Source organism: Odontesthes bonariensis, chromosome 3 (genome assembly GCF_027942865.1).
Source record: "Odontesthes bonariensis isolate fOdoBon6 chromosome 3, fOdoBon6.hap1, whole genome shotgun sequence".
Taxonomy (NCBI): domain Eukaryota; kingdom Metazoa; phylum Chordata; class Actinopteri; order Atheriniformes; family Atherinopsidae; genus Odontesthes; species Odontesthes bonariensis.
In genome coordinates this window covers 32,058,523-32,069,885 of record NC_134508.1, presented here as the reverse complement: position 1 = coordinate 32,069,885, position 11,363 = coordinate 32,058,523, and the positions used below count along the sequence as shown (strand labels likewise).

The 11,363-nt window shown below is 38.7% G+C and overlaps 1 protein-coding gene across 1 annotated transcript; it reads right to left on the bottom strand.

The window, feature by feature from the left end:
* Positions 1–562: 562 nt before the first annotated feature.
* LOC142377457 (monocarboxylate transporter 1-like) lies at positions 563–10,672 on the bottom strand. The gene is made up of 6 exons (XM_075461571.1): positions 10,358–10,672; positions 9,286–9,342; positions 5,498–5,734; positions 2,622–2,765; positions 1,684–2,457; positions 563–1,568 (listed from the first exon to the last, which is right to left on the bottom strand). The coding sequence occupies exons 3-6, from the start codon at positions 5,712–5,714 to the stop codon at positions 1,333–1,335; spliced, it is 1,371 nt and encodes a 456-aa protein (XP_075317686.1). The 5' UTR covers positions 5,715–5,734; positions 9,286–9,342; positions 10,358–10,672; the 3' UTR covers positions 563–1,332.
* Between the last annotated feature and the right edge of the window lie 691 nt (positions 10,673–11,363).

The window sequence follows — 11,363 nt, the reverse complement described above, 5'->3', positions numbered from 1 at the left end:
AAATAAGCGTGGGGACGAGCCTACCTTGTATCGCGCGTGCACAATCGGTGATTGACAGGCAGCAGAGCCCAGCTCGTAAACCTGATTGGTTACCTTTTACCGGTCCGGTCTGCAATTTTGTAAACAAACCTGCTGGCTTTGGAGGGACCTAGCGGGACATATAGGGGACCTAGAGAACTCTTTTTTTTTTTATTGGGGTATTTAATGTACTACTTTCAGAATCCCCGGACAGTTCCAGGCATTATGCTTGAAAAAGAGTTGCAGACTGCAGCTTTAACACACAGCACAAGTTTGACAATAATTTTAGATTACAATAAAACTAACCAAACTGATTTTAACCAGTAACTAAATAGATTTATGTATTTATTATTATTTTTTTTTTAAATCAAGGCTACTTTACAAGCTACAAAGAGCTCTTTGTATCTTGCTAAACTGATTAAATGCGGCATTATTAAGGAAAACACATCACAAATGCAGTAAAAGTATGTATTTCTTTCATGTTATCTTAATAACATTAGCTTTTATATTGTCCCTTTTTGGGAGACAAACACCACAGTGAACATTTGTAGAATTTCTAAATGGCAATTTATTTGTCTCTAACAGTTCCGTATATACAGAATTTATAGCAAGTTGCAGTCAGTGGAACATTTTCCTATCGTGTTAACACACAAAGCTGTGCAGAGAGGTTTCAATGATCTCAGAATCCTTTCAAAACTTAACCACAAAAACATGTTAAAAGAGAAAATGTGCATGAACATAGTTAAGGAATAAGCACAGTTATGGTGACCTGGTGGGTGTTTACAAACCTTAAAAAAAAGCAAAGTGCCATACAAACTTGTGCGAATTAAAGAGTTACATTACTGCACTTTGTCAAAGAAAATATCTTTTAAGAAATATAAAGCTTTGCGTTAGCAAAAAAAAAAAACAATAGGAAAATATTTAAAGGTTAAAATACAACATTATATATAATAGACTTTAGGAAGGTAAAATGAGTTTTAGTTGATATTTCCTAACGTAAGTCTAAAGAAATACCACATCAACCTGTAACTTAATAAAGACTAGGCACTGAGCATTTGAATGTCTCAATGCAAATATAAGAGGTATTTCATGTGGATTGGTTTTTAATTTTTTTTTGTAAAGTGTTTTAATAAATGTGAAAAAAAAATTTTAACACTATATTGCAAATGAGTCCAGGAGTTTAAATTACTGTCTTCAAAAACAGCACATCATGAAAAAGAAGATGAATGCTGATGTGAAGTACTTCAAAGAATAATCTATTTATCATGAATATACACTTCACTGAAAACTGTACACCTGACAAGATACTGAGCACTAAACAGAGTCTTCTGTGTTCCTAGCCTCTGCCACCTCTTTGGCAGCATTGTCCTTGTTGGATGTTTGTTCTCTAACTCCCACCCTGCTCCTCCTCTCCTCCTCTTTTTTCTCTTTGGCCAGCAGTCGATAGTTGAGTCCCATTCCTCCAAACAGGAAGACACTGGAGACGAGGAGGATGACCCCACAGCTCTGGTAGGTGTATTTGTAGTCATTGTAGATGTCTTTAAATTTGCCTGGTGGGACAAAAAAAAGCAACATTTCATTGTTGTTTTGCTGGTCAACAATGCAACTTCAGGAAACCGCATGTGAATGAACAAAATGATCCTTTATGATGGGTTGTGTACTCACCAAGCAACGGGGGTCCTAATAATACAGGACCACACTCCACAATAGTGACCAGTCCAACAGCGCTTGAGAAGCGCTGGGCTCCCACTAGATCCATCAAGGTCTCAAACAGCACTGAGCTCAGCCAGCCAAAAGCAAACCCGAAGAAGATGGCATAAATAATAAAGCCTTTGTAGTCGACTGATAATGGAGCTAGAACATGACACAAACCGTTGTACAGCACGGAGGCAGCGAAGAAGTATTGGATTCTGGGCCGGACCCACTTGGTGTTGGCCAGAAGGCCCATCGAGGGCCGGGCAACCATGTCAACAAAAGCGAGCACAGAAAGTAAAAAAGCTGCCTTCTCTTTAGGGATGTCTTTACTCTTGGCATAATTCGAGAGGAACACCAAGGGTGTAAAAAGACCAAAAAACATGATTACATTGCCGAAAAGGTAGAGCAAAAATCCACGGTGCTTAAACAAAGTGAGGTCAATGAAGCTATTAATGGTCTGTAATACAGTTCTTCTCTCAGTGGACTTCTCTACAGGTTTGGGTTTTGGTCCTATTGGCCGCATGAGGGAACCAGCAACACAGCAGTTGAGGAGCAGGCCCCCCAGGATCAAAAAACTTCCTCTCCAGCCAAACTGGTCAAAGAGCCAGGTGTTAAAAGGAGCCAAGGTAGAGAGAAAGACAGGACTCCCAGCCATGGCAAGTCCATTAGCAATAGGTCGCCTCTTGTAGAAGTATTTTCCAATCATAGTGAGAGCAGGGTTAAGGTTGAAGGACAGTCCCAAGCCTTAAACGAAAAAGAAAAAAAAAGTTTTTAGCATAAAATAGTCAGAATTAGAGTTTTTTTTTTTTACCTTTCACAAACACTAGATGGCAACAGTGTATAGTTAAAAAAAAGATAACTGGGTCATGATCAAAACTTGAATATATAGAAATTCTAAAATGACATACCTCCCAGCACACCAATGCAGAAGTACAGTCCTTCAACAGTGTTGCAGAAAGAGGAGGCAATGAGGCCGATTGAAGACAGGCATCCTCCTGCCATCATAACAGGGCGACTCCCATATTTGTTAACCAGGATACTACTGATAGGACCTGAAGCACAGAAAACAATTCCCCTATAGTCACACACACGCAGTGGACCCTGAAAAATAATGTCGACCATCATGTCATATGCACATTTTTACATTTAACCACCAGGGGGCACAAGTGCCACAGCTGTGGCTCTGCAAATTCAAGCAACTTCTGCAATCATTTGTGTCAGTGCTGCACTGCAGTAGATGTGTTCTCGTGCCATTATTAATGTGATCCGTCAGGAAAACCACAAATGCTGCAATGAAATAATCACTCGATTCTGTGATTCATAAATACTGACAGAAATCATTTGCTTTGAAAATCTTCTTAAATGGTCTCCAAATGCATTTCAAAGTACTATTGAAAGTATGTCAGAGCAGGTAAGTGGTGGTATTAGTTTGGGATTTTTTTTTTGGGGGGGGGGGGGTTGGTACCATTTCGTCCTTTTTGGCAGTGGTAAGGTTGGGCTTTGGCACCTTGTGCATGAGTTACAGGGAAAGACTGGCGAATTTCAACCTATGAAGATGCATACATACAGAATTCAACATCACAAAGAAAATTACTACGACAACCGACTAAAATGCACGTAGGTTTCAGGTCGCAAAACACCATCTCCATCTACAACTTAGAACAACCAGTCTAAATGAGTATGAAGATCCACATAGAAGACACTTCTGCCTTCCTGCCAAATCCCCACAGTCCCCAATGAGCCTAAATGGAAACTGACAGTTTTTGTTTAGAGGTTGTCCACACTCATTTGCCAGCACGGTGCAAGACAAAGGGTTTTTAAATTGTAATACAGGCAGCCTCCTCACGAACAATGAGTTCTTTCCTCCTACTTTGCAGGAAGGGTTGCTTAGGATATAAAGGTTGGAGACATACCAATGTAGAATATTATGAATGTAATGAATCAAAAATTGAAGGAGTACAGGAGTACGCAACAGTAGGCTGTTAATGAACTTCTGCTGATGTGCTCAGAATGTTTAACATGCAGATGGGAACAGACCGCCATCTACTCCACAACACTAAAACATTTCCTCAATCTACTCACAGTCACAGCACTATGCAAAACTTGCCTTCATTCGTTTAGGTTTACGTCTAAATATTTGCATCATTTAACACAAACACCTCAACATGCACAGATAGGTGATAAAGAAAAAAAGATGTGTCATAAGCTGCCAGAGCAGATGCTTTGTGATTTAGTATTGCTTCTATGAGTCTCTCAAATTCTACTAAAATGATGGAACAACATTATTTTAAAAGCTGCAGTTCATCTGGTTTGAAGTCCGGAGACTTAAGGCCATGCCATATCATTCTCATCATTCTCATATTCAAACCATTCAGTGACCCTTTATGCCCTGTGGATGGGGGCATTCTCATCATGTCATTCTGCCGGAGGCAACTCCCACCAGGATAGGAATGTTTCATCAGTGGATAAAGACGATCTCTCAGAACAACTTCATATTGATTTGCAGTGACCTTTCTCTCTAAGGGGGACAAGTGGACCCAGAGCTTGCCGGCACAGTAGGAATGAAAGGTTAAGATCATTCCTGTTGTCACCCGTTTGTGCACTGAGACCACTGCAAGTTGTAGTCTGTTGGGACATGTGTAGATCTCTCTTTAAGTGAACACAAACGTGGATCTATTAAATGCTTTTACAGATAAAAAACAGTGTTAAATAACACCCCTAAAGTGAAAAGGCAAATCAAATGGTCTTACATTGTAACTCAATAACCACTTTCTACTGCCTGTGCATCTCTCTACAGTTACTTGTTAGTGGAAGGAATTGCTCAACAATAAGAAGAATTGATTCCTTAAAGGAGAACCTGACACTTGCTGTTATGAGGCTTGGGTGAGATGTTTTACGTGCATTTGGCATGGAATACTGCTAAAAGTAAATGCCAATGTTACAACTTTGTTTTACTGGGTTTATGTAGCAAGTGTGTGTTGATGTAATGTTGATGTTGAAAACCATGGACACATTGCAAAAGATGCTACGCTACCCTAAAATGAAAATATCCAATCTTACTGAACATGAGAATAGAACTTTTTAAAGGTATTTATATTGCGTTATAACTTCCATTTGATCAGTTTGGAACCTTACAGTAACTCTCTCTGCTGATTCTAGATGTCGACTTCTGTTATAGTTTTTCCAGTTTACAACAGGAGAGATCTGCAGTGTTTGGATATCAGAGCAGACATTCATATGGGACAATGGGGCTTCTTTGAACTCTGTTCATGCACATGAGTAGAGATTTATCACCACCTGACTGACCAGAAGTGTATGACATCATCCAGCATCTCATTCATCTCATCAGTGCTGAAACACAACCAAACTCCCTCGTGGTCTTCCTCAAGGGAAAACAATCCATGGGCATACAAAGTTAAAACTCATTCATGTGTTCCTGAGACAGATCATATTGCAACAGCACTCTCATAGAGGAGTTGAATTATTGTTTTCTCTCAGTACGAAATGGTTATCAATTGATCTGTACTTTGAAAGTAAGAATCTGTGACCTCTCTGTGGATAAAATACGAGTGAGAGGCTTGAAAAGCTGTAGTCCAGCAAAAAAAAAAAAAACAACAACAACAACAACAAAAGCATTGACTTTTCCTGAACACCACAGGAATAAATCTTTCACACTCATGCTAAGAGCTAGAAATGGATTGAATCTGTAAATCTTCCTGATGTGCTCAATGTCAAGTATTAACAATCCCTCGTGTGACTGCTTGTGTTTTAGGTGGCTGCTCACCTCCGCCGTACATGCATGCCAACATAATGGAGGAGATCCAGGACACCTGGCTGCTGGACACACTGAAGATCACCTCAATTTCTTTGAAGAAGACTGTGATAGACTTGGGGAACGCATAGGAGAAGCCAATAGAGATGAAGGCCCCAATCACCACCATCCATCCCCAGCCACCCTCAGGAGGTGTGTAGCCTTGAGGACCACCAACGGCAGGCGCCATTCTTCCTAGGTTATGAGAATCTGTTCAGTGGAGACAAAAGCAATAGAAAATTATTTGATTAGCCGTTAATGTTACCTGAATGTTTCTTTCTATTCTAATGAGGATCAATCGTTTAAAAAATAAAATTATAAAAAAAATTGCTTGGTATCAAATTTGGGAATGAAATTACCACAATTGCCAGATACCGTATACCCATTCAGGGAACTTTGAAATCTGCTGAATGTCATTTAATTGATAGACATTTGACTTCACCATAAAAAAAAAAAAAAACATTTAAGAGACTAAAAAAGTAAATTCAGCATAGTTTTAGCCAAAATCACAGAGTTCGCAGTGCTGTGTTCAAGTTGCACTGAACAAACAGGAAAAATTAAAACGAGTGTAAAAGTTGAATTTTCAATTTTCTTAAATTACATGACCAATAGATAATTGTTCTTGGTTTAATTAATCTCTGGTCATATTTGGAGATTAATTTTTCACAAAATAAACATACAGTCCAGATGTTAATTTACACTTGCTGTGTTAATGTTCATTCACCAGCTCTGTTGGTAGAGTTTCAATGGTTCCTGATCTGCATGCCGTTATCAGGCAGCAGGAAGAGCTACAAGCCTTAATGTGCTGTTAAAAGGAAGGACAATCCTTATCCGCTGCAGTTCAGTCTTCATCACCACACCAAAAGGGTTACTATGCATTTTATCTGCAACTGTTACTTCCTTTATAGTTAGTAGTCGCTGAGACAAAAACATAATCAATCTCATAAGAAACAACGTAAAGGAGACCAATTAAAAAAAAAAAAAAAAAAAAAAAAAAAAAATTCATTGGGGAAGTGATTGAACGAAAATAAAAATAAAATCAGATTGGATTGGAATAGTTATAGGTAAAACAAATATTTTATACAGGTTTCAGAAAAGGAACTTAAAATAGAAGGGTGCAGTTCTTCATCTAGGTCAACGTTCTTTATTGCACTTTTAAAGGAAGTGATGGAGATCCAAATTAAACGCATTCTTATTTTGTCTACATCCCACTTCACCACCAAGTTTCTTTCAATTAAGACTGCTAGTTTAGGTGTATTCCTGCTGATAGACAAGCAAGCTGCCCTGAAAACATCCCTCTGGTTTGGCTTCATCTTGGAAGAGTAATATGGATTCTTTTTCCTTTTACCAAATTGCTTTAGTTTTTTTTTTCTCCTACATTTGTGTTCAGTGGAAAACGTTCGACTGTACAGTTAGAGCTGCGTGCATTTGCAGATGTAGTTTGAGCTGTAAATGCCCATCAAGGCACTTCTTTGAATCATGGTAGCTTCTCTAAATCCTTGCTTTCGTTTCCTTTTAGAAACCCATTCTGTAAATGAGACTTAGCAATGTGCCTTTCTTTGTGCGGCTGAGGAATTAGAGGTGTTGATACAGCAAAGTTTTCCTGGTGCAAATTTGATACGGGAATATTCAAAGCTGCTGATGTCACGTCTTACAGTGTTCACCTCAAACAACGACGAACGCAGAGCCCAAAGTTGCTAAAACAGAACAGAGTTGTGAACCTTCTCACTTTGTAATTTCACAGTTTAAACATATCTTTAAGGCATCTGGGGAATTAAACATCTGGCTCAGTCCCATTAATGAAGCCACATTGTTCTGAAAAGCCGGTGTTCTGTCTTTTGGACTTTTTTTCAAATGTATTTAATCATAGTGTGAAAGATTCATGTGAACCTCTGTTTTCCATCTGCTTCAAGCCTTCTGGTCACAGCACTGACAGACTGAACTTTAGTGCCATGCACTAAACAAATTCACCAAGCAGCTAATAAAACATGCTTTGTATACTGATCAATGGGTTCCTCCATGTGCCTCTTGCTCTGCTAATAATGTGTGTGTTACTGAAAAGTAACCAGATTCTTGTAAATGAACTTAATCCATGACTCAATGATAGTGTTTAAGATAAAAGGATGCTTTTTCTGGTCTTGCTTTGTTTTGAATTGCTCTCTTAATGTAATCACTGAGTTTTCAGCCACTGATCTCCCACAACTTCACTTTAGAGTTGATGAATAACAGTCCATCTGCAGAGTCAAATAACCAACTGTATTGTTTACAAAGGGAGGACTCTCCAGAGAGAACATTGATCAGACTGTGAACACAGGTTGAGTTTACACTGCTCGATAGCTCAAGGCTTTGCTGAAAAGTGGGTGATAATATAGTGTTTTTCAGCCAAGCAAGACTTGATCTGGTTGATGAATTTGTTTAGTTCTCTGAAAACGTATTGGATAAGCCTGTTTTGTGCAGCAAGTAGTGAATATTTAATGCATGAAATAACTTTTGTTATTGAGCTGGGATTTTAGCTGCTGCTGCGCAGCTGTAAATGTGCCTCCTGCATTATTCTACAGATTCAATAGGTTGTAGGAATAAAATAAGAACTCAGTATCTCAGTTTTTCATCCATAAAGGGCCTCTTGGAATAATTTAGGAACCACTTGGGCGAAGCTAATGAAATTTGCATATATATTGCATGTAAAGAGAACATACATGAAGTGGTTTTCTGTGCACGTTAATGTTGTTGGAACATTAGACACGGTACTTCCAACATTAGCAGATGTGTCTGCAGTTTATAACGTTTACAAAAAAGTACAAACGACAACTGGTGCTTTTGAGGAAAGTAAAAATTTTAAACTTGTTTGCCATTTCCCCTCGTTTTCTGTCTTAAGCCATGTTAAATCAATTATAACCACAGCGCTGTATTTTGGTTATCCCTCCAGCACATGAGTGTATAAAATGTAAGTAAGTCTGTTAAAATGTCCATTCTTTTAAATGATTTGTCATCTTGGTTTTACTCGTTTTCAGCTCAATGGAAGTTTTGGTGAGGTATAAAAACTGTACATTGGTTAGCTTCATCTCAAAGATATGCATAGCTGCTTAGTCAATAGCATTGTAACTGGAGCCCACACATTTCCCCACAAAGTGTCTGCAACAGAACATCAATGTCTCAGTTTGTGGCAAGTCCAATTTTATTGGACACAAAAGTACATTGGCAGGAATTGTGTTTTAATCCTACAGAACAGAGAAAGGAACATGACTCTTTTCCCTGAGTTTGAGTTTTGTTCTTTAAGCACTCCAACGCCACAAATGGTCCACAGTTGGAGGTCCCTCTTTGATCCATTTAACAGATTTGGAAAATGAAGCACTGTAGCATTTCTTTAATTTTTGCAAAACTGAAAGCAACCCATGATGTCAATTTCTGAACCAGTAGATTTATCAACATACTGGATTTTATGGAACAGTTTTAAAAAAGGAATGAATTGATAACCACCCCCCCCAAGTCAAATTTGGCACAGGCCATCTTCAAACCAAGACTCAACGCTATCAGGAGGATTAATGTTTGCAGCCCTCCTACATTAATCTTGGAATAATTCTGAACGGGTCGGTGCAGGCTTCTTTGACAGAGCTCATATAACACTGATAAAAATAATATTGAGTTTCCCTTCATCTGGACGTTTTAACTGCAAAACCTTAAACATTCAGAGTCACTGTTCAAAGAACATCTTTGCAAAAAATTATACCAGCAGATATGAGTGGTCTCAAAATTGTACTCACCTTCAGTAAATACAGGCTGCGGATGTTCTGGATTTCCCCGCTGACAGTATCAGCTTTCTTTAAACAGCACAATTACAGGAGATATAGGTTAAAAACATTTTCAGTCTTGGAAAGCAGACACCACTAAAATAAGGCAGCGTGCAAGGGAAAAAAGTCTTTCACTCGCAGCAGACACCAGAGTTGTGTGTATTTTTAAAGAACGAGAAATTCTTTTGCCAACATAGGATGATGAATGGAGGAACAAGTTTTGACAGACAGGGTCCCCAGATAAAACCGCGTTACTCCATAAGTGATGAATAAAACACTTTCTTTCCAGCTATGGATTTATCACCAGGCTCTAAAACAAAGAGCAAAGTATCAAAGAATTCAGTGAAAACTAGAGAGTTGATTCATTTTAGCCAAGTAGTAGAATGAGAGAGGACTAAATAGGCGGAGGCATGAATCCTCAAACACTGTACAAGTCTAAATAAAGAAGTCAAAGTGGGCGGCCTTTAAGTGACATTTGACAACACACATACCAGCACAAAGCACGGTATGCTCAACAGAGGACACGAGCTGGAGTATAAACAGAATTTAGTAGCTGTACCCTTTCAAAAATATCAAGCTTCTCCTCCATCAATTCTCTACAGTTAAGTGTTAAGTCGCAATTATTTTATCTGCTGAATTCAGGATGACAGTTTTGATTGAAATTGAAGATAAGTTTGACTAAATCAAGTTGTGAAAACACAAAATAAGTTTGGCAAAAATGACAACTAAAGCAGCCTAAATGATGTATAAAAACAAGAGTTTATTGCTGGGGTAAAACCATTGCTCTTCCAGCAGAAGAATTTTGATTCACCCTCCCTGTTTTCATGTTTTAGGCCTCCACCAACACATTAAACCCAATAAATTGGACCGACGATAGATGAGAGGGGTGTGTTAAATATTTGCTCAGAGAAGTATTCATACAATACTGACAAAGCAAAATGGTATTCATGAATATCCAGTTGAAGATAGATTACTTATCCAAGTAATTATTTTCGTATTTTTAGTAAGGGTTAAATGTGCATATTGTCCGTGTCAAGCATCTTACCTTTACAGGAGCTCTTGAACGTGAATAGATGAGCTCTGCAGACTAGCTCTCAAATGGCACGTTATTGCCGAGGAGACTTTGAATAGGACTCAGTGCCTGTGAAATTTTATAAAAAAAATAAAATAAAATAAAAAGTCACTGCATGTGTTTGACAGAAACTCCAGAAGGGATCTGTGCGTCTCTCCACTATGACAGGCCAAAAGCTGCGAGTGGACCTCAGCCTGTATCTATATTCACCGAGTGAAGTTAAAAAGTTGAGTTCATTCAGTGTCCTGGTCAAACAGCTGGATGATCTAGATCACTATGGTGCTAAATGGTGGGGTCAGTCCAGTTCTTATTGGCTGTGGGAGACTTTAGTGCCATGCCCCTAACAAAGCTTTCTCCACCCCTCTGTCATGTGCTGAGCTCAGACTGAGGTCAGAATAATTCACAGTACAGCACCATAATATGTGTGGTCTAAGAGGATATAGAAAAAAAGTCTGCGCTCTAGAAGATAAGATGCTTTCTGAGATGCTGATTTCCCGTTTTACTCTCACTTATAAGTGATATTCAATAGAGTATTGGAGTTTCAAGCTAAAATAAATATGTTTCTCTAAAACAAGAGACATTGTTAACCTCAAGCACCTGAAGAAAGACTTTTGAACGCCTCAGGGGTCAGTCCTGGTTGAGCCTTCCTCTCAAACTCCCTGTGGAGCTATTAGGGATTCCATATCAGGGCTTGGGAAAGGAAAAGCTCAAGTACAGGAGGTTATTGCAAAAGCAAGCACTTGCAAAGTGCCTTCAAATTCTTGACACCCTTTAACAATATTTCTCTTTGCCAAGTTGTGTTATGCTGTTTGTCTCATTTTGTCAAACTTGCTGCTCAAGAAAACAGTTCAAAGTCAGGATTCCAAATACTCTGAATTTTCTCACCGAGCCTTCATGATGTTGTCACTATTGTTTGCATTCCAAATATTTCACCTCCTCGATGAATGAAATTTCCTCACATTCGTGCCCCCACAAAAAT

Coding starts and splice junctions, on each gene's coding strand:
- LOC142377457 (XM_075461571.1), bottom strand. CDS start 5,714: ATGGCGCCTGCCGTTGGTGGTCCTCAAGGCTACACACCTCCTGAGGGT. Junction 2,458..2,621: donor CTGCATTGGTGTGCTGGGAG/GTATGTCATTTT, acceptor TTTTCGTTTAAG/GCTTGGGACTGTCCTTCAAC. Junction 1,569..1,683: donor ATTAGGACCCCCGTTGCTTG/GTGAGTACACAA, acceptor TTGTCCCACCAG/GCAAATTTAAAGACATCTAC.